Source organism: Erpetoichthys calabaricus, chromosome 16 (genome assembly GCF_900747795.2).
Source record: "Erpetoichthys calabaricus chromosome 16, fErpCal1.3, whole genome shotgun sequence".
Lineage (NCBI taxonomy): Eukaryota > Metazoa > Chordata > Cladistia > Polypteriformes > Polypteridae > Erpetoichthys > Erpetoichthys calabaricus.
Window position 1 is genome coordinate 64,856,647 of NC_041409.2, and position 27,563 is coordinate 64,884,209.

A 27,563-nucleotide genomic window follows, 5' to 3' on the forward strand; every position below is an offset into this window, starting at 1 on the left:
TAGTATCTTAAATGATTACTTGGCAGGAATATTAGTTTGTGAGATAATCTGCACAGCTGTATGTCAGAACAAGTGGTCACCAGCTAAGTCCCTTAAGGAACTTCCTTTGCCCCCTACTTGTTCAGTCACGTTTATACAATTTTAAGACTTGTCACCTACAGAAAATATCTGAAGATTTTGAGATCACGATGTGTATAAGTGATGGACAGGAGAATGAATACAGAAGATTGGCGGATTTCTCGAGGTGGAAAACCAAGCAGATGGTGGTGGACTTCAATATGAACAAAGTAATCTTTATCCAGGTACTAAAAATCGAGCGGTTACAGGTGTATAAGCACCTCTTTTAGTTTATTTGGAGTGACAGAAATCTCGGTTAAGTTGAAAGCTAAACCCTTATACATATGAAATAAAGGTACAAACAAATCGCTAAACTCTTATTTGCCAGTTCATTAACCTTCCGCGCCTGAGCAGGCACCCTGTAAAACTGCGCTATCGTAGCGTACCCACAACGCTTCTGACCGCAGACTATGGAGCGAAGGCAAGATGACGTGACCACGCCCGTTACGTCATCGATGGGCGGAGATTTTCAGGTGGCTTTAATTGAAAGGTCTGCCGCGTTAATGAGTTTCTGGACGGGACGATCTGTGACCGACTGAAATATTGTAAATTTAGTGTGCTTTATTTGTCGAAATGGGAAAAGTTAATTTTTATGTCCTGTGGTCTCTGCGTGAGGTGCCCCGTCAGTTAATAAGGTAAATTGATATTTTAGATACGCCCTTAAACTACATGGTGTTGGTTTTAAAATGTAAAAGCTTTACAGTTGGACGTTGTCTTAGATCGGCAGTAAGAAACCATCTATGATGAAGGTGTTGAGAAACTCACATTCGAGCCTTGTGCAGTCTTTGACGTAAGAAAAAAAAAGACAACGTTGTGTCAAACAAACATCAATAATGGATGTTTCAGGATTTATATCTCGAAAAGCGACTCTCCCAAACACTGCCTACGTGTGGCACTTGTAATTTGTGGTCCATCGGGCACCGCTGACTTACGCCCGCTTGAGACGATCACACGCTGTGAGACAAACGACTTGGCAGTATAGAGTCACAGGGGGCTGAGCCGAGGGACAAGGAGCAGTTACAGCTAAAGAAAAGGTGTCACGAGGGGTCGCTATTATTAGACTTTAAGGTTACTGTCTCGTTTGAGCAAATGTAACAAAGGCAAACCTCACACACAGGATTTTTTTTTATAAATGGCTAATCTCAAACTGTGCACAACGACTAACTTTCTACATTTTAATTAAAACCACTGCGCTTATTTTACCAGGCTGGTTGGTGGCTGTCCGGGAGGGTCATGCCTCGTACAACCGAGCGGGTTTGAGATTGTATGTATGTATTTGTATGGAGGAATAATGCTCGAGCATTACATGTTGTAATATTACTTATTATTTGGCTGACACACTTACCTGAGAGAGTTACAGTTACAACCCACCGCAGCCAAACATTACTTTTGTTCTGAAAATTCCCCCCCAGGAAAGTTTTAGTGGCAGGATTAGTACCGGTGCTATTTAAAGTGGGTGAAGATTGCAGGTTGCATGTAACATAGGCAAAGGCCAACATAACCTAATTCAGCTCTGGGCCTAATTAGTAGGTGTTGGATCTAGTCTTGATCTGGTGGTGTTCTTTCAGAACCGCCGCATCTCTAGTCTTACTTGGACTTATTGAGTGTACACTCAGTGCTTGGTTTCTGTTGGAAGTGGCTTTGTATTCTCATCCCAGGGTTATTTCCTGCTAAAGATGGCCTTCTACTTACCCCTGGGATACCAGGCTACCTCTCTCTGCTTCACTTAAAGGGCCAGATCTCCAAGACAGTTCTCCTGTGTCCAGCTCAGTCAGAGAGACAATATGATCCCATATGTTCTCTTCAGGAACATGTACCCTCTATCTCTACCAGCCACAAAGTGCTGCTAGCAGTGACATTCCCCTCTTTGTTTCACTTTCTTTTCACCTGCCATTTTGCATCCTTGGAGTGAACTGCCAGGCCTCCTCTCTCTTTTGGTTTCAAATTCTGCATGATGGCCTTCCAGAGCACACTGTATGCTACCTGGCATACCTCCCTGTGCCCCAGCAGCTCTTGTTTCCACACTGAAATGTGAAGGACCTTTTTCACCTCTCAGTATAGACAACTCTTTGTGTTTAATCCTAGTGGTGCCTTTATTCTCAGCCGGGCATGCTCTCCTAGCATACCCCTTCATGTGCAGGGCAGGCAGACAGCTGTGTTGCCATTCATGTCCTCATATGAACTGTAAATAGTCATTAGTTTTCAAAAATTAGCGTCTCTCAAAACTGTGCAGCTTCATAAACTAAATTGGGAAGGGGGGGGGGGGGAGTAGTGTTAAACTTGGAGAAAAGACTGTAAATTCTCAAGAAGGCGCAGGAAAGTACGAAAGGCAAAGGCACCAACACAGCATGGTAAAACCCGACATAATAAGGAAGGCGCATGCGTTGCCGCCATATTGTGAGTGGCACTACTGCCTAGTGAAGGCGCAGGCGTCACCGCCATATTGTGCGTGGCACTACTGCGGAGTGAAGTTAGGAATAATGTGCTGCTTGGGATCATACAAAACGCCGAACGCGACCCACCGTCTGAAACTGCGGAGGCAAAGCAGGCACGGGTTCAAACCGAACGAGCTCGACTGACGGATATATGCCTACAACGTGCGTCTCAAACCGCAGAAGCAAGGCAAGCACGGGTTCAAAACAACGCAGGCTCCTACAACGCGCGTCTGAAACTACGGCTGCCCAGCGGGCACGGGTTCAAAATGCCGGGAGTAGGCGAGCGAAGCGAGCAGGGGGCGAAGCCCCCTTGTAATAGCCTAATCCATTAACAAACAGTGATAAAAACATGATTCCATTACTGAAAGGCTGAAGATTAACAATTTTACAATTTGTATGCCTACCTATATAGTCTGTCTGTCCACATCAGTGTCAGGCTGGACTGGTCTCGTAATACAAAGGGACTGTAGTGGAAAGGGCAGAGGAGACTGTGTTCATATAATGTGGGTAGTGAAGTCCTTCACATCTTCTATTACTCTGGGATTGCCAGTGCGATTTTTCTACACTGTCGTGTGCTGGGCTGGTAACATCGCTACAGGAAAGGCCCACTGAATCAACAAGTTAATTAACTCTTTGAGGGCTGAATATTTGTTTCCAAAAAACTCAGTTTTCTGAAAAGCACGCAGTTCACTAGTTTCACATATAAATCAACATAAAACGTCTGTCACTACGTGCTGTGGCTGCTGTTTGGCATCCCTGGCAGCAGTGGCTGTGCAGGGGCGGCTCAATGGCCAGCAGGAATGCACGGTGGGCCGACTACCTCTCTGCCTTCACACAGCAGGCGGTCGACAGTGGCAGTCACAGTGTGATGCAATATGGTTTGTACCTCTTGTCATAATAAGTGGTGGTTCTCTTAGTCGAACGCTGCTGTAAGCGTATCAGCTACACAAACGCGTTCAGCACCACGATCAACTGGGGACTGATAGACTGATGCTGGTACCTCAATTTCATTTTTGATCTCCATCTCCAGATCACTTGCATCAAACTGAGTCCGAAAAGTCAGCCTGATTCAGCGATAATACAGAAAACATCCATGGAGTATTTTGCTTTGCACATTTGCTTTAGTCTCATCAGATGCTGATGCCATTTTTTGAGGCTATTTTCTCCTTGCTACTCCTGGACGTGCAGGAAATCGAGGCCAAATCATCAAAGCTATGTAACTTTCCTTCAAGCAAAGAGAGTCAAACTAAAAAATAAGGGCAAGTTTTGTCTCAGTTTACAGTCCTCTACCCCTGAATTTTGACAAAAGGCAACATCAGCCCTGAAAGAGTTAAAAGGCAGGCTGTTCTGGGATGCAGCCTGGACCCTCAGTAGCGAGGGGAGAATGAAAACAAAACTGAGTTCCATTATGAACAATGCTGCACATCCCCTGTCTGACACATCAACACTGAGGACTTTCAGCCAATGAATCATTCAGCAGACGTGTGTCAAGAAACACTACTGGGGCTCCTTTATACCAACAACAATACGCCTGGATTGCCTCATTAGGAATGTGACAGCCAAGTCGGATGTTTTCTTATTCCTAAAATAAATGAATATATATGTAATTTATTTTTTTTATTTATTTAAAGAGCTTCTGTAAAAATCCAAATATCCTCCTGTTGACAAATAAAGTTCTGTCTAGCTAATCACAGTTTAAACTGTCTGGCTCATCACCAGCTTTCAAATATGGCTACTTAGACTGCATTTCACCTTGAATTGGATTGAGGAGCTTTGAAAATATTCTCTTATGAGGACTCGTATTCTGTAATATCATGCACTGAGGTGTTGTATTTAATGATTTTTTTTTAACTTGACTCAAATAACCATAGTTCATGTAATTGCCAGCTCCAGATGTTTGTTTCACATTTGAACATGATACGGTGTGTTACTTGTGATTTTATTTTTGTGATGCGCCTTGTTAACCCAAATGTACAAACTTTTTATCTAAGATTAGTACCTCGATTTATTAAGTTCCTTTGTATAATGAAATATAGATAAACAATGAACTTGGAAGCCTAATTGCTAGATTATGCCTTTTTACAACTGGTCATTATTCCACTTATGCATGTAATATCATCATTAAAATAATCATTATAACAATGTAAATGAGTACATTTACACACCTGAATGTTTTCTTCTTCTAGCAAGTGTAATCGCCTCTACTATCAATCCCAACTGCCCTTGCCATTGCCAAGACAGCTAATCGTGTTTGGCCTGGGAGACTGGAAATCATACACCAGTGATGCTAGCATCTCGGTCGAGGTGTCTGTCAGTCCGGACATTAAGCCGCAAAAGATTGGACAGCTAACCTCTGACTCAAGGTAATGTAAGACCACTGAAGTGGAACTGGACTTGGACCTGGAGCCACAATTGTTAGTTAAGCATTGCCATAGCCATATCAATGAGCCCAGTAAACTGGAGAATAATGCTAATGGGTCAGCTGTAAAAGTTCTTTCAAGGGTACTAAAGTGAAAAATGACAGCAGACTATGTAACTGAAATTCCAGTGTTCTGTAATGGAGTGGTGAACCTGTTTCAGTCCTTTTCCCTGACTCACCGGGTAACCCTGATGAAAGTCACTTAAACCAACAATGCTTTAATTATGGAAACAATTGTATTGCAATTTGTAATTCACTCTGGGGGAGGGAGGTGGTTTGCTTCATTTTCATCTTGACTGGAAGCCAATATGTTTATCCATCCATTATCCAACCCGTTATATCCTAACTGCAGGGTCACGGGGGTCTGCTGGAGCCAATCCCAGCCAACACAGGGCACAAGGCAGGAAACAAACCCCAGGCAGGGTGCAAGCCCACTGCAGAGCACACACACCCACACACCAAGCACACACTAGGGTCAATTTAGGATCGCCAATGCACCTAACCTGCATGTCTTTGGACTGTTGGAGGAAACCAGAGCACCCGGAGGAAACCCACGCGGACACGGGGAGAACATGCAAACTCCACGTAGGGAGGACCCGGGAAGCGAACCTGGGTCTCCTAACTGCGAGGCAGGCCAATATGTTTAGCAGATGCCAATGTTACTGCTTGTTCTTTTTGTAGAAGCATCGTATGGGAAGGCGACTGGAGGCTTGATTTGCTTACTGCAGCAATAGAACAAGCAGAGCTGGGGGTCTTTGGTAAAATTATGCTGACTGTCAATGGACAGGTATGTATGTGGACTGATATTTTTCTCAGTTTGTAGCCAAAGGGTTCAGTGTATGTGGAAAATTGGAAGTTAGAAAGGATATGAATTTTCTTATTTAAATCTGACCAGATAGTCACTACTCCTCATTATGCCTTTGAATAATCCAAGTAAAAAAAAAAAACGGAATATGGTCACGATAGTAGAAAAAATATTTCTGCCTAAAATGTTTTCCTTAATTCAGATGCCTTCATTATATTTGTACCTCTGGATCATTTCTTGCACTAGTCCTCCCCTGCCTTATGACCCAGAAGAGGTGTAGCTGAGTTCTCTTGGCCTGCTTCAAGGAGGCACATGGCTTCTGGACATCAATGTTTTATGGCAGGGGGGTGAATGGGGGATTCTGCAGTTACTTTGATTAACGTAGCCTGCCAAAGTTCAGCCAGGAATGTTCTCTCTTGTTTATAAAAGATACAGTCTGAACTGTAAGCAAACTTAATTCTACAGTATGTGATTTGGTTCACATTCTTCTTTATATGGAGAACTTCAGAATACACAGACTTAAAGTACTTTTACAGACTTTAAAAATATAAAATCTCAACAAACTATGAAATGCACTGTAACGTAAGAGTTCATCAAGTTTTCCACTGTATTTTTCAAGAATGTGTTATTTATTTTGCAGACCTTTCAAGTTCATTATTTCTATGTATAATTTCCCTTCTCAGTACACTTAAACCAGTGGTCTGTAAAACTCTGAAGACCTTCAGAAAAGTCGAAACCAGTTATGCCCCACCTTTTTCACCCATTTCTGTCTGCAAATCTATAACCTCACCTAACTGTAATGCAATTTCATTTAATTTTACTCTTTAGTCAGTAAAAGCAACAATCTAAGTTTGTCTCCACTTCTCATTAGTGATTTGACCAGTCTGCCCTCCATCTCTTTGTCCCAATACTAAATGCCAAACTAGTATACTTTTTGATTTCTTAACAACTTCTGTCCTTGAAACTCGCACAGATCTTCTTTGTTCTTATTTGGTTGCAAATTGATGGATGCACAGCTACAGTGGATCAGAAAGTATCCAGAACCCTTCATTTTCTGCATAGTCAATTGTGTTGTACATTTAATTATAATTGGGATAAATTTGCCATTTTTGCCCATCAAGGTGTACACTGAATAACCCATAATGAGAAAGTGGAAACGTTTTCAGAAAGATTTGCAAATTTCCTAAAAATCCGTGCCTGAAATCTCGCATTTCTGTAAGTGTTCAGACCCTTTATTGTGGTGCTCCAGATTGTGGTTAGGTGCGTCTTGTTTGCTTTAATTCTTCTTGAGATGTGTCTGGAACTTGATTCTTGAGTCTACCTCTAGCAAATTGAATTGATTGGACATTGTTTAGAAAGGTGCACACCCCGTGTTATATAAGGTTTCACAATTCGCACTGCTTGTTGGGACTAAAACCAAACCTTGAAGTCCAAGGAACTCTCTGTAGACCTCTACAATCAAGTTCTTGTTAGGCATGGATCAGGGCAACGGGATAAAACCCTTTCTAAAGCTTTGAGTGTTCCCAGGAGCACAGTGGCCTCAATGATTGTGAACTGGAAGACGTTTCGAGCCACCAGGACTCTTCGTAGAGTTGGTCATCTGACCCAACTGAGTAACCAGACAAGAAGAGCCTTGATCAGGTGGGGTGACCAAGAACCCAATGATCACTCTAACAGAACTTCAGAAGTCTGCTACTGAGATACAAGAACCTGTTGGAAGGATTATCATTTCAACAGTACTCCAACAATCATGTGTTTATGGTAGAGTGGCTAGATGGAAGCCACTGTTTGGTAAAAGACCTATGGCAGCCCTTTTGGAGCTTGCCAAACAGCAGTTTAAGGACTTGAAGAGCATAAGGAAAGAGACTCTCTGGCCTGACTCAAAAATTTAACTCCTTGAACAGAATTTGGAGCTTTCTGTCTGCCAGAGACCAGGCACTGTTGATGACCTGCCTAATACCATTCATCCGGTGAAGCATGCTGGTTGCAACATAAGGGCTATGGGGGGTGCTTCTCAGCGACATCAACAGTGAGACTAGTCAGAATTGAGGGAAGGATGAATGCAGCCAAATACAATGAAGTGCTTGGGGGGGAAAAAAAACCTGCTTCGGAGTACACACCACCTTGGACTGGGCTGTGGTTCACCTTTCAGCACAATTATCTGAGGCAAGCAGCCACGGGAGGGATCCTCAAAGTTGACCTAGGCCATTTTGCTACTTTTGCTCTTCACCAAGTAGCGTATTCTAAGAGGCAGAGTAGCCCTCACAATATCGTGAGTAAAGTGGTGCTCTGCAGCTCCAGTCGGACACTGGTGATAGTATTTTTCTATCTTCTACTTCTGTCCTGTCCAAAGCCAGGAAGAGTAGCTTCAGGTCACAGTGGTAGTGACATCACACCCTGCACCAGGACAGAGTTCAAGGGCTATGGCCAATTATTGAAAATGCTATAGTCCGTATGGACTAGTCACTGAAGAGCAAGCCCTTTGAATTTCTAAACAATTTTTTTTTCACAACAGGTTAAAACCAGTTTTACCAGTAGTACTCCTGTGCCTTCTCGGAAACGTCTCAATATGGATTGGCAGGTGAGCTCACGGCAGATAGATGCCACCGTGATGTCTTTGACAAGTGGAATCAGTCATTTGGTAAGAAAACATTATTGTCTGTGAATAACGAGAACCAATGTGGGAGGTGTAAGAGGGCATTTTAGTCAAAGTACTGCTGAAATTGGATCACTTTAAGGAAATAGTCAGAACTTTATTTGTCCTCCGGGTGTAATCAGTGTGTGTGTGTATAATAATATGTATGTGTATAGATAGATACAGTGCATCCGGAAAGTATTCACAGCGCATCACTTTTTCCACATTTTGTTATGTTACAGCCTTATTCCAAAATGGATTAAATTCATTTTTTTCCTCAGAATTCTACACACAACACCCCATAATGACAACGTGAAAAAAGTTTACTTGAGATTTTTGCAAATTTATTAAAAATAAAAACATTGAGAAAGCACATGTACATAAGTATTCACAGCCTTTGCCATGAAGCTCGAAATTGAGCTCAGGTGCATCCTGTTTCCCCTGATCATCCTTGAGATGTTTCTGCAGCTTAACTGGAGTCCACCTGTGGTAAATTCAGTTGATTGGACAGGATTTGGAAAGGCACACACCTGTCTATATAAGGTCCCACAGTTGACAGTTAATGTCAGAGCACAAACCAAGCATGAAGTCAAAGGAATTGTTTGTAGACCTCCGAGACAGGATTGTCTCGAGGCACATATCTGGGGAAGGTTACAGAAAAAAAGTCTGCTGCTTTGAAGGTCCCAATGAGCACAGTGGCCTCCATCATCCATAAGTGGAAGAAGTTCGAAACCACCAGGACTCTTTCTAGAGCTGGCCGGCCATCTAAACTGAGCGATTGGGAGAGAAGGGCCTTAGTCAGGGGAGGTGACCAAGAACCCGTTGGTCACTCTGTCAGAGCTCCAGAGGTCCTCTGTGGAGAGAGGAGAACCTTCCAGAAGGACAACCATCTCTGCAGCAACCTACCAATCAGGCCTGTATGGTAGAGTGGCCAGACGGAAGCCACTTCTTAGTAAAAGGCACATGGCAGCCTGCCTGGAGTTTGCCAAAAGGCACCTGAAGGACTCTCAGACCATGAGAAAGAAAATTCTCTGGTCTGATGAGTCAAAGATTGAACTCTTTGGAGTGAATGCCAGGCGTCACGTTTAGAGGAAACCTGGCACCATCCCTACAGTGAAGCGTGGTGGTGGCAGCATCATGCTGTGGGGATGTTTTTCAGTGGCAGGAATTGGGAGACTAGTCAGGATAAAGGGAAAGATGAATGCAGCAATGTACAGAGACATCCTGGATGAAAACCTGCTCCAGAGCGCTATTGACCTCAGACTGGGGCGACGGTTCATCTTTCAGCAGGACAACAACCCGAAGCACACAGCCAAGATATCAAAGGAGTGGCTTCAGGACAACTCTGTGAATGTCCTTGAGTGGCCCAGACTTGAATCCGATTGAACATCTCTGGAGAGATCTTAAAATGGCTGTGCACCGACGCTTCCCATCTAACCTGATGGATCTTGAGAGGTGCTGCAAAGAGGAATGGGCAAAACTGGCCAAGGATACGTGTGCCAAGCTTATGGCATCATATTCAAAAATGACTTGAGGCTGTAATTGCTGCCAAAGGTGCACCGACAAAGTATTGAGCAAAGGCTGTGAATACTTATGTACATGGGATTTCTCAGTTTTTTTTAATTAAATTTGCAAAAACCTCAAGTAAACTTTTTTCACGTTGTCATTATGGGGTGTTGTGTGCAGAATTCTGAGGGAAAAAAATGAATTTAATCCATTTTGGAATAAGGCTGCAACTTAACAAAATGTGGAAAAAGTGATGCTCTGTGAATACTTTCTGGATGCACTGTATGTGTGTGAGTATATACAAACCCACACCAGAATTACTTAAAAGACAGAAAAAGGAGCCCAGTAACGTTTCTTGACATACTTCTGCTGAATAATTCGTTGGCTGAATGTCCTCAATATTGGTGTATCACAGAGAGGATGTGCAGCATTGTTCATAATGGCACTCAGTTTTGTCTTCATTATCTCCTTTGTTACAACAACATAAAGTTCTCATCTTGACGCCTATACTTTCTCACATCCCCTTTATCACTTAAAACACCCCCATAAGTGTGGAATCATTTGAAAATTTGTGCAAGTGACATGACTTTGTGTTTATATTTGCATTCGGATGTGTGCAGAGTGAAAAGGAAAGGAGACAGGGCTGTTCCTGGTGGTGCTCCAGTGTTGCTCACACAGATAGTCCATTATCCAGGACACCACAGGCTCCTCCACCTGCATACCTCTGTGGTTACACCTTAACAGGGATGGCTGGATAGTATTGAGAGTACTGGAGAAATCAAAAAAAGATTTTACATTTAAGTGTATTGCCATATAAGGTATTTTCTTGTATGTCTTCTGCTGACCAGTGCCAATAGTGTCACACAAACAACATGACATCATTTAATGCTTTTAAACCCATTGTTTCCTGCTTTGTGGTCAGTGCTGCCAAGCTACTCTCAGCTCCAACTGAACCCCAAGTTGCAGAAAGTGCTACCAGGATAACCTCGGGCCCACTCATGACCCTAAACTTGTTTAGTCAGGTTTGAAAATATTATATTATAAATGGGACACTTTCCATTAAATTCCACATTAGATTCTAAATATGACAAGCAATCATCAAACATACACCTGCATTTGACATTAAGAGCAACTCTCGAATAACCTTCTAATCCGAAGTAAATAGTACTAGGGTGTTGTACCATGTTAGCCATTGTGAATGTAGTGAAAAGTCAAGCAAAATGACACCTTTTATTGGCTAACTAAAAAGATTACAATATGCAAGCTTTCGTGAAGAAGGGGCCTGAGTTGCCTCGAAAGCTTGCATATTGTAATCTTTTTAGTTAGCTAATAAAAGGTGTCATTTTGCTTGACTTTTCACTAAATCCAAAGTAAATAAAAATAATGCTAAACTTAAAGTAAATCTCATTGACAAGGACTGCTATATCATTTGTACATCTTAAATGTTAAGTGAATATAAGCGCTATATAAATGTAATGAATTATTATTAGTTTTACTTCTAATAATAAATAATATTAATAATAATTAAATGCATGGATCATGGCAATAAAAATAGTTCCTTTTTTTTAATTTATTTTTTAAAGCTTCCATGATATCCCTTTTCATGTTGTTGAAGACCAGAACTAAATAACCAGCACCCCTCAATCAAATGAGGATGCCGAGTGTACTCTGGATCTTTTCTGGGCAACCAGTATCATTCTGACTATGGGTGCAGGGGGAGGGGAGGTATGCACTTCTTAATTTTAATTTTGAAAACTTTCTTAGGAAGTATAATCAAGTAATATTTCTACAGCCTGTGACACTTGATTATGACATGTCAGTGAAACCTGATGTGCTGAATGTGGCAAGTGAAGACCAGAGTGCGGCACAAGATGACCCTCCTTTTAAAAAGAAATGCATGCTTCCAAACACCATAGAAGAGGAGCAGCTATTCTGCAGTCAGAAGAATCCTCTGCATATCGCTCATGAGTGGGTTAAGGAGATACCGTTAGGTAAGATTGGGTTCGACCTTCTCACTTTGGAAACTGTCACTTTATCTCTTTCTAAGATGCTGTTTTTCTTGGAATGACTTTATCCATCCATCCATCCATTTTCCAACCCGCTGAATCCGAACGCAGGGTCACGGGGGGTCTGCTGGAGCCAATCCCCGCCAACACAGGGCACAAGGCAGGGAACCAATCCAGGCAGGGTGCCAACCCACCACAGGACACACACAAACACACCCACACACCAAGCACACACTAGGGCCAATTTAGAATCACCAATCCACCTAACCTGCATGTCTTTGGACTGTGGGAGGAAACCGGAGCGCTCGGAGGAAACCCACGCAGACACGGGGAGAACATGCAAACTCCACGCAGGGTGGACCCGGGAAGCGAACCCGGGTCTCCTAACTGCGAGGCAGCAGCGCTACCCACTGCGCCACCGTGGGAATGACTTTATTCATTTCCATAACTGAACAGTTCATTCATTAGGTGGTCACGTTAGTTGTCTGCATCGCAAGGGCTAATTAATCCTACTTTATTTCAGTGGTTTACTTAAATTTGCTGCCTTTTTGTTTTCTGAAATTTCACAAATATGATAGTCAGGATTGTTGGACGGCTTGGTGATCATTTATTGTAAATGCTTGCATACCTTACCTTGGAGGACACTTCTCAACCAGATCATCCTGGTCTGATATTTTTTTTAATTTTAATACATTTTACACAATACTCTTTTTAGCTATTAATTAACAATAGTTTTAATTAAGACAATGACATAAAGCAGCTCAGCCTGTTCATCTTCTTCTTAACAGATGCAGAGGTAAACAAGACCAAGCTTCAAGGTAAGAATTACTGTGTGCTTGATGATGCTTTTAATTTCATTGGCCAGTCTTCTCTGTTTTGCACGGTTTTCTAGAATAAGCTAAAGGGTAATGTTTATGTACATAGTTAGTTGTCTCTGTCCAAATATTTATGGACTTTTTTTTCTAATTTTGGTTCTGTACATTATCACAATGAATTTGAAATGAAACAACTCAGATTCAGTTGAAGTGCAGACTTTCAGCTTTAATTCAGTGGGGTGAACAAAACGATTGCATAAAAATGTGAGGCAACTAAAGCATTTTGTGAACACAATCCCTTCATTTCAGGGGCTCAAAAGTAATTGGACAATTGACTCCAAGGCTATTTCATGGGCAGGTGTGGGCAAGCCCATCGTTCTGTCATTATCAATTAAGCAGATAAAAGGCCTGGAGTTGATTTGAGGTGTGGGTGCTTGCATGTGGAAGATTTTGCTGTGAACAGACAACATGAGGTCAAAGGAGCTCTCCATGCAGGTGAAAGAAGCCATCCTTAAGCTGCAAAAACAGAAAAAACCCATCCGAGAAATTGCTACAATATTACGAGTGGCAAAATCTACAGTTTGGTACATCATGAGAAAGAAAGCAAGCACTGGTGAACTCAGCAACGCAAAAAGACCTGGACGTCCACAGAAGACAACAGTGGTGGATGATCACAGAATCATTTCCATGGTGAAGAGAAACCCCTTCACAACAGCCAACCAAGTGAACAACACTCTCCCAGGGGGTAGGCGTATCAATCTCCAAGTCTACCATAAAGAAAAGACTGCATGAAAGTAAATACAGAGGGTGCACTGCAAGGTGCAAGCCACTCATAAGCCTCAAGAATAGAAAGGCTAGATTGGACTTTGCTAAAGAACATCTAAAAAAGCCAGCACAGTTCTGGAAAAACATTCTTTGGACAGATGAAACCAAGATCAACCTCTACCAGAATGATGGCAGAAAAAAGTATGGAGAAGGCGTGGAACAGCTCATTATCCAAAGCATACCACATCATCTGTAAAACATGGTGGAAGCAGTGTGATGGCTTGGGCATGCATGGCTGCCAGTGGCACTGGTACACTAGTGTTTATTGATGATGTGACACAGGACAGAAGCAGCCAAATGAATTCTGAGGTGTTCAGAGATATACTGTCTGCTCAAATCCAGCTAAATGCAGTCAAATTGACTGGGTGGCATTTCATGATACAGATGGATCTTAACCCAACTGAGCAGGCATTTCACTTGTTGAAGACTAAACTTCAGACAGAAAGGCCCACAAACAAACAGCAACTGAAAGCCACTGCAGTAAAGGCCTGGCAGAGCATTAAAAAGGAGGAAACCCAGCATCTGGTGATGTCTTGAACTCATGGACTTCAGGCTGTCATTGCCAGCAAAGGGGTTTCAACCAAGTATTAGAAATGAACATTTTATTTCCAGTTATTTAATTTGTCCAATTACTTTTGAGCCCCTGAAATGAAGGGATTGTGTTAAAAAAAATGCTTTAGTTGCCTCACATTTTTATGCAATCATTTTGTTCACCCCACTGAATTAAACCTGAAAGTCTGCACTTCAACTACATCTGAGTTATTTCATTTCAAATTCATTGTGGGTAATGTACAGAACCAAAATTAGAAAAAAAGTTGTCTCTGTCCAAATATTTATGGACCTAACTGTACGTGAAAACTGTTCCTATCTAAGCTTTTTTTTTCTTTTTGAAAATAACATTCTTCTCTGAAAATCTGTTAACTTTAACAAATCCCAAGTTTCTGCATTTGTGAACCCAGACTGAAACTCTGAAAGAAGGCAACAGGCTGCTTAATATGGTAAAATGAGTCCTTTGATTCTCATTGAGGAAAGGTTTAATTCTCATGGACAGAGATAATGTTCTTCTATTACTGTCAAGAGATTATGTGGTTTTCACTTTATGATACCGGCACTGTATTTGTGTTATGGTTGAAACAAGCTACAGTTTTTATGAATCTGCATCTGTAGTGCAATAGCAGACGGTTCCAAGAAAGTAGTAAAGAAAAAAACTACACCAGAAAAAGAATTAGGGTCTCTAGGGAGCACTGGGAGATGTTATTTGGAGGTTTAAAAGTTGGTGAACAGCTGAGAAGGGCCTAAACATTATTAGGAGCCGGAGGATTTTTATTGCTGCTTGGTAGGCACGAGCACCTGTAGCCATAAAAATGGTGTTTAGACCCTAGAGGATTCTTTACATTTCAGGGGGCAGCAGCTGTTCCACACAGTATTAGAAATTACTCTCCGGTATCTGGGGGAAAAAATTTAAATATGTGCTGAAGGTCCTGAATAGGCCTATACAGTGGGAACAACCGCTTGAAAATTGTACTATTACTATTAAATATTCTGGCCATATTTTCATTTGCCCATTGAGGGGCGGGGGGAGACATGACATCGGGAGTGGGGAGCCGGGCAGGGCCCTCCTCACTGTCCTGTTTCACTATTACGCAGGTGGAGCCGCGTAGTATGTAATATATTCGAAGTTTTCAAATGCATCATATGCATAACATATCTTTAAAATCTGTTCAGTTTAATATCTTAAAATTCAAGCCATGTCAGAAGTTCCACTCAACTCCACTAGGAGTTTAAACAAGATGTTTTGAGATGAATTGTGGGTGCTGTGCCCATGGATGATTCTCTGAGGCTGGAGTTACAAAGGGAATGACTGCCACCTTATCTCCAGAGCCAGATGAATGTGAAAAACTTGCCTCTGGCATCCACATCATGGTGCTGTTGGAAGACTGCGATAATTCAAATATGTGAGACACAAAGTTAAAGAGAGAGAGAGCCTCACTTAGAAGTTATGGATGCTAAGGTTCTAGAAGAGTTCGAGTGAGCAGTGTGACAGAGATGCACTGTCTAGACTGTAATTTTTACATTATAATTCAAGAGAACAAATGATTAAGGGGTGTGGAGTGAATAGAGAAATCCTTTGTATGATGTCCAATTACTAGAAGAGAGTGGACCTGTCAACTTAGGTTTTGTGTACTTTGAGATGCCTGACAGCAGTGTGCTTTATACAAGACAGACCATCAAGTCAGCAGGAGGATGAAGGTGGAAACCTCTGTGAGAGACTACTGTTTAATCTGTACTTTCTGTGTGTGGCAAAATGAGCTCACAGTTTGACTTTGCACAGAGGAACTCTTATTTACAGGTAAAATGAGCAGAAATAAAGGTGAAGGTTGCTGATTGAACAACAGACACATTTTGTCCTAGCCCAGCACCACAGGTAGAACACTCATTGGTAAAAGATTTGAGAACATGGGTTGTGAGTGACCAGGATTGGTCCAGTGACATCTGGCCATCGGAAGGGAGTTGACCATTAAATTATGAGACCCCATTGGTCTGACATGTACAGTAAGGAAGAACAATACTGGTTTAAAAATGGGGGCACACCAGGAGTTGCTGGTCTCTTCCTTTCCATCAATATCCATCTAGAGACCATGCTGGATTAAAGATCTATAAGAAGAGCAAGACTGGAAGAGCCTCCTGATATGCCTAAACTACAAAGAGCTGCTATCCGTCCAGGTTGTATGGTTACAGCCTTACTTTGCTTGTGCTTTTGGCACATTAAGAATTTAGTTTAGAGTATGTTTGTCATTCAGCTGTATATTTGAGTGAATAAACTTTGAACCCATTTCTCTGCTTAGTCATGAACTCTTCCTAATAAGCCATTTGGGGTCTAGAAGAAGAATTTGACTGGACTATTAGGAGTTACAGGCTGTTAGGATTGGATTAATAGAGCAGGAGTCAAAGGTTTGGGATACTCAGGTTTACATGGAAAGTCCTTGGGTAGGATCGGGTCACTCTGGACACTTCCAGGACAAAACACTTTTACAGAGAGTGTTTAAAAATGTCCTTACAGAATATTTCGACCAAGACCCAGAAATTAATATAAAACACAGTATTCCATACCCCGCCTCCACTGGCACAGGTAACAGCAGATGTATGGAAGGAATTCCCTTCATAACTGGAATAACATTAAATGGAATGGTGATCATTATCATTATTGACATCCTGTTCATTATATATCAACACCTTATCAGTTATATTATTAGCATTGTGCAGATTTTACTATAATTAAATCTTCAGGCCTTTAAATTTATTCTATTTGTATTGTTTTGTTTTTTTTTATCTTTTATAGTGTGCCCAAATCCAAGATGGGGTCAAGCAATGTGCCTCAGTGATCCTGAAACTGCAGTTTTGATTGGCGGAGAGGGACAAAATGAGAAGCATTGCACAGACTCGCTTTGGAAACTTGAGATCGGTATCGAAGTGTATTGTTCTCTAATCTAGCAGCTAACAAAAGCATGAAAAAAATTTTCATGAATTCTTGCATCTTTATTGTATGTATAGCATCCTTTTTATAGAGCAAATAACAAAAGGTGACACACCTTTTTCGGCTTTCTGCTTTTGTTAAAGGATAAGATTGGTATTAAGTTATTTCTTCCCAAACATGGTAAATATGCATTTGTCACGCATAATTGTATTCTAAAGTTAAGCACTCTCTCTATACATTTAAAAAATATACTATTTTGTAACGAATCCATGGAAGACTAATGGAAAATAAAAATATAAAAACTTACCGAATATGTAAATTTTTCAAGCCAAGGCAGTTGTTGAGAATTGATCTGCATATTGCAATTACACACGCATTTTGAAAATAGGTGATATGCTTCACTTCTGAACAAAAAACATTAATTTAATGAGATTTAGTCAATTTAAAAGAAGACCGACTGTGCGCCCTACCTCAGGCCTTGTCGCCTCCAGTGGTGGCTCTAAGGCTAGGGATCTGCACTGGCAATCAGAAGGTTGCCAATTTGAATCCCGTAAATGCTAATAGGGACTCTGCTCTGTTGGGCCCTTGAGCAAGGCCCTTAACCTGCAATTGCTAAGCGCTTTGAGTAGTGAGAAAAAAAATAAATAAATAAATGCACAGAATTATTAATAATCTTTCACCCCCCAGTGTGCGCCTTCCAATCGAAGGACCAAATCGCAGTAAACTATTCATGCCATGTGGTTGGTTGGGTTCTGATTTATTTCCCTATTTTTGTGAGAACTCACACAAGGGAATAGAAAACATATCCTTACCACAAGAATAGTAGTACCAAGATTATGCGATTTAAAATGTGTATTTCTAGATCTCTTTTGTTGTCACAAACATGCATCAGAAACGTGGAAGGCATGTTTCCTTTTATCGAAACTCGGAGAATATATTCAGTAAGGTTTAATGTGCTGGAACCCCATGCCCCATAAGATTCATTTTAAATCACCAGGACTGGTGTCATATATATTTTTTTTTAAATTCTAGAAAACATTTAACTTTTTAGAACACAGTTTTGAGTGGCAAATACTTCTATACCATGTGTGTGAAGAAACAGCTTCAACTTGAAAAAATGCTGAATATATCCATTAAGGTAAAGTCTGTAAAAAAAAAAAAAAAAAAAAAAAAAAAGTCATGTTCAGCCTTTTCTGACTTTTAATAAGATACAGCAATCAATAACTAAATGAAACAAATGGAATAAAACCGAAATTGGCACAGAACCTTTTATAAAGAAAAATTTTGTATTTAGTCATCCTATTGGTATAATGTATGATTTTCATTCCAAAAGTAATCTCTCTGCACTGTACACTTCATACTCTGAGAAGATGTGAACAAATTCATAATGCAAAGTAAATAAACTCTTAATGAAAATTCTTAAACTTTATATTCATGTGAAATAATCTGAAATAAAACTGAAATTGGGAGCCCGAGTAAGACATGCTGCTGTATCCTGGATTTTAATCCTATTCTCAATTTCTCTGTGCGAATTTCTGTAGGTGGAGAGTTTATTCTTCCATGTTAGGTTCATTGGCAACTGTAAATATTGGCCGCCTATGTGTGGTTGAGGACCCAGCATTGGGTTGGTGTCTCTTTTCAGGATGGTTCTTGCCTTGTGCCCATTGTTAATTTAGACTGTAGCCTTTCACAACCTGGAATTGGACTTGGGGGGGCTTTGGGTGTGTGTGTGTATGTCTACTTTGTCAGAGAGCAAAAAAGAATTTAATCTGTGTGAAGTTAAGCATACAATGGTACCATTCTAGAATGATATATTTCTTCATGTATGTTAGAATGTCATTGAAGTTCTCATACAGTATGGTGTCCTAACCTTTAAACTGTTTGATTTGGCAGAAAATGACTTTTGGTTTCCAATGGACTCCTCTGCATGTTTGTCCATGCCACTGTCTTCTCGTGGACATACAGCCACTTATGACTCTGACTCAAAGCTCATTTACATTTTTGGTGGAATACGAGATGGGAAACGTTACAATAACATGTATGTCCTCAACACTTTGACATGGAAATGGACTCCGATAAATGTAAGTTTTTGTATATTCTGCCAGGTTTCCTCCATGCATCTGCTGGATGACGTGTACAGTATTCGGTCAGTAAACCTGACCACTCATTTATAAAAATGGAGAATGATGGTCATTTATAAAGCATACTTGACCCAGCCCATTAGGTCTGCTAATAGCAGAATGAAATGAAAGATGCACAATTGCTTTCTGATGCACATCATTTATACAGTTAGGTCCATAAGTATTTGAACAGAGACAACTTTTTTCTAATTTTGGTTCTGTACATTACCACAATGAATTTTAAATGAAACAACTCCGATGCAGTTGAAGTGCAGACTTTCAGCTTTAATTCAGTGGGGTGAACAAAACGATTGCATAAAAATGTGAGGAACTAAAGCATTTTTTTAAACACAATCCCTTCATTTCAGGTCTCTCTGTTAATTAGTTAGTTAATTTCCAAACAGAAAAGTAGGCTGCTTAACAGATCATCTTCATCTTTTTCTTCTTCTCTTTATCCAGGAATTGAGTTTTTCTCTTGCATTTTTTTTTTCTTCTCTCTGGATAAAAGTATGATTTAAAGACTGCAAATAAAGAATAAAACCAAACACAAATACCAAAGAAGGGAAAACTGCCCTTGCATGCAATGGTCTCCTAGTAAATCAGCCGGAGGCGACCTTCATCTAAGCCCATCTTGGACTGCTGCCGTGTCATTTTGCATAAACACATCAAAAGAAACGGTCTACAGTACTGGAACTTTCGGTTATTTTAGCTGTTTTACTAACACACCATGCATGTTAATAAAGTACAAAGAACTTAAGTGTTGAAGAAAATGCGGGTTTAATCATTAAAAATGCACAGTTCAACAATTATTTCTTCTAAATGGTGTGGAACAGTAAAACCCGAGGACACCTCCTCGTACTGAATGGCCTCTTCGTCTGAAAGTACATCAGTTGTAGAAACGTAACTAAAACATCGTACTGTAGTCGAGTTCAGATAAAATAATAAATAAATAAATAAATGTACACATCTTCATCTGTGCTTCCTAAATGATGCTTTGTCCTGAATGACTGACAATTGCTGCATTTCTTTTCATGGCCGTGTTTATTTCATTATAATGTAACACAATGTTGACTTTTTTTTTTTTTCTTTAATTGATATTTACAATGAATGTTTGGATTAAAACAGTTCTTTGTGCTTGCAGGCTAAAGGCAAAGTGCCCACCCTGGCATTTCACAGCGCTACAATCTACAGAAAAGAGCTCTATGTTTTCGGGGGTGTTTATCCCAAGAACATTCCAGAAGGTGAAGCTTGCAACAATACGCTTTTCATCTTTAACCCAGAATATGAGCTGTGGTACCAACCAATTGTTGAAGGGGATAGGCCCCTGCCTAGATTTGGGTAGGTCTCTTTAGCATTCATTTGCAGATTGTCTGTCTGTGATTGTCTGTAAAAAGCAGACCACTGTGTTTAGCTGTAAAACGAATCTCCTGTGTTTTTCATACAGCATCCATTTTAGTCTGTGAACATATCTGCAAGTAGCTTCAAATCTTGAAAAGAGAAACTCGTGTGCGGCCGAGATCATTGTGGAAATTCCCACCTAATTCGGTGGTTCTCTAGTTTAGTCCTGGGGGTCTCCTATGGCTACAAGTGTTTTGTTCCAACCAGTTTCACAATCGGTAAATCATTTTTACCTCTAATTGATCTCATTATTGTATTCACTGCCCTTTTTCTTCTCTGTTACGCAGCAGCAGTGTGAAACTTGCATTTATACAATAAGGAATATGTGTGTTGTTTCTTATATCCTCTGTTTTAACTGTTTTGTCACTTTTTTTGGGGGAGTTTTCTGTCTTAATTGTTTTCGAGTACTAACCATCAGATGGGCTGAGCAGACCACCCTACAAACAACATGGAACACTAAAGGGCGGCCATTTTAACATTACCACTTGTAGTGTGCTTATTAGTAAGTGATAGCTTAAATAAGCAGAACACTTGAGAACATATTAAAAAAACAAAAATGAATGAATTATTACCAAGGATGACTCACAGAACTATGGGGTGGGGGGGCTATACATAAGCAGTCATTGTGCGCCCCCTCCTCTCGATCCATGTCTGTCACATGTGTTTTCTTTCCAGGCTTCGAGGGCCACCCACCCAGCGGGCCCTGGGTCATCATTGCCCTTTTTCCCCTCACTATGATGCCCATGATTATTACCCATGTAACACACACACACACGTACACACATGCTTCTTTCTGTAAATATTTAGCATATCCAGTTTGTAATTTCTAGGAACTAACTGCCTTCCTAATTAAGCCTGGAGTCCAAATAAAAGCAGAAGCTGTTTGTAGCCACAGGGGGTCCCAGGACTGAACTTGAGGACTACTGGCCTAATTAGTGTCTGTCACTGTAAATGTGAAATCGTCCGTTGTTCAAAAGCTGTATGGATGGAGGAATATTTAAAACACAGTACTGCTCTGCCTTACTAGCATCTTCTGTCGTAAGTAACCGAACTGTAAGGCGTTTATATTGAATTTTGTCATTACTGTGTGGCGAAACTCAAATTAGTTTCACTTCTGATTTCTAGTTAACTCTTTTTAACATGTGCTACAGTAGCAACAGAATTTCATATTAGGGTGGGCCTAATTTTGTTTTTATTACTTTTAAATACACATTTGATTAAAACAAATGAGAAGTCCAGTCCTACTACGGTACATGACACTTTTTTTTTTTTTTTTTTCTTTTTGCATGCCTAGTTTCAATGGTTTCTGCTAACACTCATTTAAATCCACTTACAAATGGTGAGGCTGCCTACATGTCGATGATGCGTCAGACATAGCAGCCCATCGCAAGGCACAAATGGTCAAATAATATCTGTCAGGATTTTGACCAGTATGGCATTATATAAAAGCAAACACTCCAATTATTGTTTTACCATTCCATGCAATTTGTGTCTGCATAACTGATACGTGTTTCCAGTCTGGTAATGCATGAGTGAGTCCGTCTTCAGCTGGATTAGTACAAGAATGGCAACACGGTATCCTTTGATACCCTTTAATCCACTCGTGCACCGTTAGCTGTTGTATCAATGAGCCGCAAAGCTGGGCGTCTTACCGCCTAATAGAAGTTTGAATACTTTGAAACCGTTGAGATGGTGGCTCGTGGATATCCGTCAAATCCGTGACCTGGCTGATTCTTCAGCAGATGGCAGCTCAATGGTTGTAGATTCCACCACCCCCCCCAGCACACTCTATCATTGCTAAAGTGAACACAGCTAGTGGTGGGATATCGCCAAAATTTTCAGTGCCGACCACTGCTGTTTGTTTCCTTTCACTAATGACACCTAAAATGGCCGTTTGTCAAGATGTCATTCACATTTCTCAACTGCAAGTCTAGTGATGGGCAAGTCACAAATTGTTTGTTCTTTTTGAACCTCTCTTTCCAGTGAATCATGCAAATCGATTCTCGGGAGTGCTAAGTACGTTATGTAAGTTAGCGGTTGATAGTCTGTTAGCGTTGTGTACAAGAGCAGTGTTTGGGGGTGGCAAGTGGGCTGACCGCCCCAGGCCCTGCGTCTAAGGTGGCCCCTGCTTTTGAGCTCCGTGTGTCCCTTTCGAGCAGATTTGTCAAATTATATTCTTCAGTATATATATATTTGAGATTCTTCTAAGAGGATCTCTTCCTAAAATAGGTATAGCCCATTAGTTGTTAGGTTGGCTCTGTTTTGACTTGGGAGCAACTGATGGCTTGTCGCTTATGACTCATTTGTGTCCGGAGAGCCTTCCATCGTTTAAGTCAAGACATTGGTTCAGTTTGCTACAGTAGGCCTAGTTGAAACAGTGCGGGAAGGGTTTGGAAGTGGAACAGGCAGCAACATTTTACTAATGGTTTAGCCGTATCGCTGTCGATGCCATGAGTGGAAGAGATTGTGGCGCATTTTTTTTAATAGATTATATCATTATATTTTGATAGTCATCATGTTATCTTGCAAAAATTTAGCTGAATACTGTAATAAGAAAATCCAGTGTATGGTAACATTATTTTTATTCAATTCGTGCGCAAGTTTATACAGTCTACATATACCGGTAATAGCGTTTGACGTAACCAGCCCCACGTGGGGTTGGTCAGCCCTAGGCCCTGCACACCACTAAGACCACCTCTGCTTGTGTGTTTTGAGTGGCTGTGATTGGTAACATTTTAAGTTAATCTCATTTTCTAGACCTACTTTTTTATGTAGGTGTACGCTGTATAATCACCATCTATACATGTGCTTTTCAAATGCTTTTTATGAGTTAAATGGACTTTTCTTCTGATAAAGTTCACACTGGTTTATAATCAACAGATATTTTAAATGTAATTTTTTAAATTAAAATGCATATATGTGGTGCAAAATACTTTTCATTTAAAAAAAAAAAAAATGGGGTGGGCCGTGTCCAATACTGACACTGCTCCTGGTGTGCCATTATTTTTATTCATCTTAATACCATTATTGCATTTCTCATTGTAATTTATCTTGTGGGTTTCTCTAAAATTACTATTTTAAAATTGCCAACATATGTGTGTGTGTGTGTGTGTGTGTGTCGTGCAAAACTGAGATTTCAAATTCGTGATCCTACTTGAAAACTTTTTTGACTGGGTGCCATTTAAATTTGTTTTATAAAGCAATGTTACAAAGTTTTTGCTTCTTAATTCTATTGTCAAAATAACTCCTCTTGCATTTAAACACCGCAGTACAAATATTACCAGTTTCCACCTTTTTTTGTTTTTGTTTAACAATAACTACACTTTTTCAGGGTATGCCATCGTTGAATCATTCAGGTTCGACAAACTGACTGCCGTACTTTTAATTTAGTTTTAAAGGGAGTAATGGGATGGAAGACAATAATACAGGGCCGGTTACTGGGCCCCTCGGACAAAGTCTGGCACTTTAATGAGTTTATTTTTGCCTTGTGAAGGCCTGCTGTTTGCCATTTCTAATATCAAAGGAAAATAACAAATTGTGACAATCCACAGTTCCACAGCAGTCTGACAAAACAGACCGAGAACACGTTGTCGGGAAAACGAGACCTCTGCCATGTTACTCAATATCTACGTATCGAGGGCGGTTCAAAAATGTACACTACGGTGATCTCTTAAATCTTCCCTAGTAGTTCACTTACAACATTTATTGCTGAGTTTGGAACCTGAGGCTGTGAATTTTGCGTTAATCAATATTTTTACTTGTAGTCATTCAGCTACTCTCCTGACAAACAAGCTGATCATTTTTGGAGGAAAGAAAAATCAGGCCTACCTTAATGACCTTCACATAATGGATTTAGGTATTACTTTGTGAATTTATTTTTTTTAAACTAGAAATGCTTTTAGTTGGCTTCAACAGATAAGCCATACGTTTTTGATAATCCAAAGCTGGTGCCCTCCTACAGTCTTAATTTATGTATATTTTGTACTTGCAAGATGGGCCAGTTTGAGAAAATCTTAGTACTTGCTGTCTGCCTGGGCAGCTGGTACCAACAATTTTCTTACGTTACTTCGACTCTTTTCACAGGTTTCATGGAGTATACATCAGTACAGTACGCTAATTTACCACCAGTCCCAAGAGGGTAAGTTTTTTATCTAAATTCACCAATGTAGCCCTACCCCGCCAGCACTGTGGGATTCCCTCAAACTGCTTTTTCAGTTAAAAATGTTTGCTTTCGATGGAAGCTGTACTGAGAAGATCATTTCTCCAGATATTCCATCAGTTACATGAGGCAGCAGGCAGTAAGAACATTTAAACCAAACATCTGACTCTTGTCTTCAGGCCCTCCTAACTTTTAAATTGATTTCCTCAAAAAAAAAAAAAAAAAAAAGCAATTATTCTAAGAGATAACATACACATAAATATACACACACATACATAATTCTCAAACCTGCTTAATAAAAACCCGTGTCATGGAGGACTGGAGTTCATCCTTACTTTACTGGGCGTAAGCTGGGAAAGAAGCCTGAAGAGGGCACCAGTCCATCACTCTTGGCAATACCTGCACTCACACTGGGCCGATTTAGAATCCCACACAAAGGTCTTTGAGGATGTGAAAGGACTGGGCACAGGAGTTGAAGCCAGGATACTGGATTTGCGAGGAAGGAGTGCTAACCACTGCAGCAGTGTGCTCTTCTGGTAGATGGTACTTTGCTTTGGTGTGTGCTAAAAATTTATCTGTTCTGTCCAAGACTGCTTGATTGGCCTCATGCATTGTTCAGCTTATAAAACGGAAGCATGGATGTGACATATTGACCTTCTTGAAACACTGATCATTTCTGTAAACATTAATAAAATTTAATGACAGACACTTGACAGTCCATCTTGTATCGCAGGTTTCATGCTGCAGTACCAGTTTCTGACCAGAAACTCCTAATAAGTGGAGGACGTAGTGCAATCGGCACCTTGCAGGACATACATCTTTTTGATTTAGGTAAGTGTCTATTGTGAAATTGTGTTCAGTCATGACACCTAGGTCTCCATGTTAGGTTTACATTGGTCATATTTAGGGTTGATGCAGGTTCTTTTACACCATCATAGTGCTGGAGTCAGTTCTGTTTAATAAGGGGGGCTCCGCCCCCTGCTCGCTTCGCTCGCCTACCCCCAGCATTGGGTATCCTGAAATACATTAGTCGAGCTCGTTCGTCTTGGAGCCGTGCCCGCTTTGCTTGCGGCATTTCAGACGCGCGTTGTAGGCACTTGCATTCATTCATTCATTTTATCTAGCCAGGCTCGTGTTTGTATATCCGTCAGTTGAGCTCGTTCGTTTTGAACCCGTGCCTGCTTTGCTTACGCAGTTTCATACGCACATTGAAGGAGCCTGCGTTCATTGATCCTATATAGGTGGGCTCGTGTTTGTATCGTTGAGCTGTATTATGCTTGAATTCAGTGTAAAGCGTTCAGCGGTTTGTACAATCCCAAGCAGCACATCATTCCTAACTTCACCCCGTAGTAGTGCCACTCACAATATGGCGGTGACGCCTGCGCCTTCCGTAGTATCATTGTGGACCTGTGGGGCAGCTGTAGCCTCTTCCGTTTGACTCTGGGTTGCAGCGCAGAATCCTCTTTTTTGTATGGCTGTGTTGTTAGTCGTTAGCTATGGGCGCGTTGTTGCTTCATTTCTCATTCACGTCAGTTGAGCTCTTTCGTTTTTGGGCCGTGACTCCTTCGTTCGCGGTGGATATGACTTTGCATGCGGTCTATGAGACGCGCACTGTACGCGCCTGCGCAGTATGTCTCATGGTCCCATCGTCGTGTACCTGTGTTCATGCCATCCGGTTTACCATTCTCGGTTAGTAATATAGATTGGTTGTATTGTTTACGGTCTTTGATAAAATTATGCAGGACATAAACCTCACATTATATTCAAATTTATCTAAGGTATAACTGGGATGTGCTTTCAATGTGGCTTTTGGATATTTATGGTTTGTTTAATAACTTCCCGAATATGCCGATCACCACAGGCCTACAGTATGTGCTGCAGAATCGAGTAATAAGATTTACAGGGTTTGATGTTCTCCAATACTGGCATTCTTCACTGGGTCTGTGGTGTCCTATGAGCTTTGTTGGTTTGCTTCATCCCTACCTAAAGTAAAACGCATTAATAGATGCAATTTAAATGTCACTTACTGCTAAAATTAGCTCTCGTTTTATTCAGCCAGCTGTAGTTGGACGGCCATCCGCACCCCAGCTCTGTGCTCGGTGCCTCGGGCGGGACACAGCCTAATCAACCTCAACACCACGCACCTCACCGACACGGAGAAGCAGAAGCAAACGCAGAAAGGTTTCTGCACCCTCTTGCTCTTTGGTGGTTCAGATTGTGCTGGAAACTTCTACAGCGATACTGTGAAAGCTGTAGTCGAAATCTAACTGCAAAACACAGATGACATTTCTATTTCCGATTTATTTCTGTGGGGTTGAGGTTTGAATGTTTTTTTTTTTACAACAGAACTGGAATAATTTGTAAAACAGGAATTAGCTTTAGGCTAAACTGTATTGATTGGTTTGCCATAGCACTTTATTTAATGTTAGATCACATTATTGAAATGAATGGTATTCATAATCGTAAGTGTGGCACAGATGAAGTAAACACAATCATGTTATTTAAAAATGGGGCAGTGAACAAAGCGTGCAGGACTAAGCCTGGTCTGGTCTGTGTGGCATTTCTACACTCCAGCTCTTTTAACACTGACGTATAAATACTAACTTTTTACAATTTTTAATGATGCATTTTTGTGTATATATGTATAATTATAACATACTGCCATGTAAGTAATATAATAGGTGGTAAAAAAATATTGAGTGCTGCAGAGAAGAATAAACAATCTTCATAAATTGAATAGACCTCGTTTTTAAGTAGAACTAAACCATTCCTACTATAAAGTGTACATTAAACTAGACAACTGTATGACTTGCACTTGTGCACACTTTTTTTTTTTTTCTTTTGAAAA

The 27,563-nt window shown here is 40.7% G+C and overlaps 1 protein-coding gene across 2 annotated transcripts; it reads left to right on the forward strand.

Annotated features, from left to right (window-relative positions):
* The first annotated feature begins 614 nt into the window (after positions 1 to 614).
* Positions 615 to 27,225, forward strand: zgc:163014 (uncharacterized protein LOC100038766 homolog). Of its 2 annotated transcripts, XM_028821367.2 has the most exons (13): positions 615 to 752; positions 4,739 to 4,915; positions 5,653 to 5,758; positions 8,292 to 8,417; positions 11,710 to 11,908; positions 12,712 to 12,741; positions 16,904 to 17,026; positions 18,932 to 19,119; positions 20,300 to 20,496; positions 24,321 to 24,412; positions 24,640 to 24,694; positions 25,449 to 25,546; positions 26,771 to 27,225. In XM_028821367.2, exons 1-13 carry the CDS (start codon positions 691 to 693, stop codon positions 26,980 to 26,982), a joined length of 1,665 nt encoding a protein of 554 aa, XP_028677200.1. In that variant the 5' UTR covers positions 615 to 690; the 3' UTR covers positions 26,983 to 27,225. The 2 variants fall into 2 exon arrangements, with proteins under 2 accessions (XP_028677200.1, XP_028677201.1); XM_028821368.2 differs by lacking the exon at positions 4,739 to 4,915 and having other exon boundaries at positions 644 to 752.
* Positions 27,226 to 27,563: the final 338 nt, after the last annotated feature.

Coding starts and splice junctions, on each gene's coding strand:
- zgc:163014 (XM_028821367.2), top strand. CDS start 691: ATGGGAAAAGTTAATTTTTATGTCCTGTGGTCTCTGCGTGAGGTGCCC. Junction 4,916..5,652: donor CAGCTAACCTCTGACTCAAG/GTAATGTAAGAC, acceptor TTCTTTTTGTAG/AAGCATCGTATGGGAAGGCG. Junction 5,759..8,291: donor TGCTGACTGTCAATGGACAG/GTATGTATGTGG, acceptor TTTTCACAACAG/GTTAAAACCAGTTTTACCAG.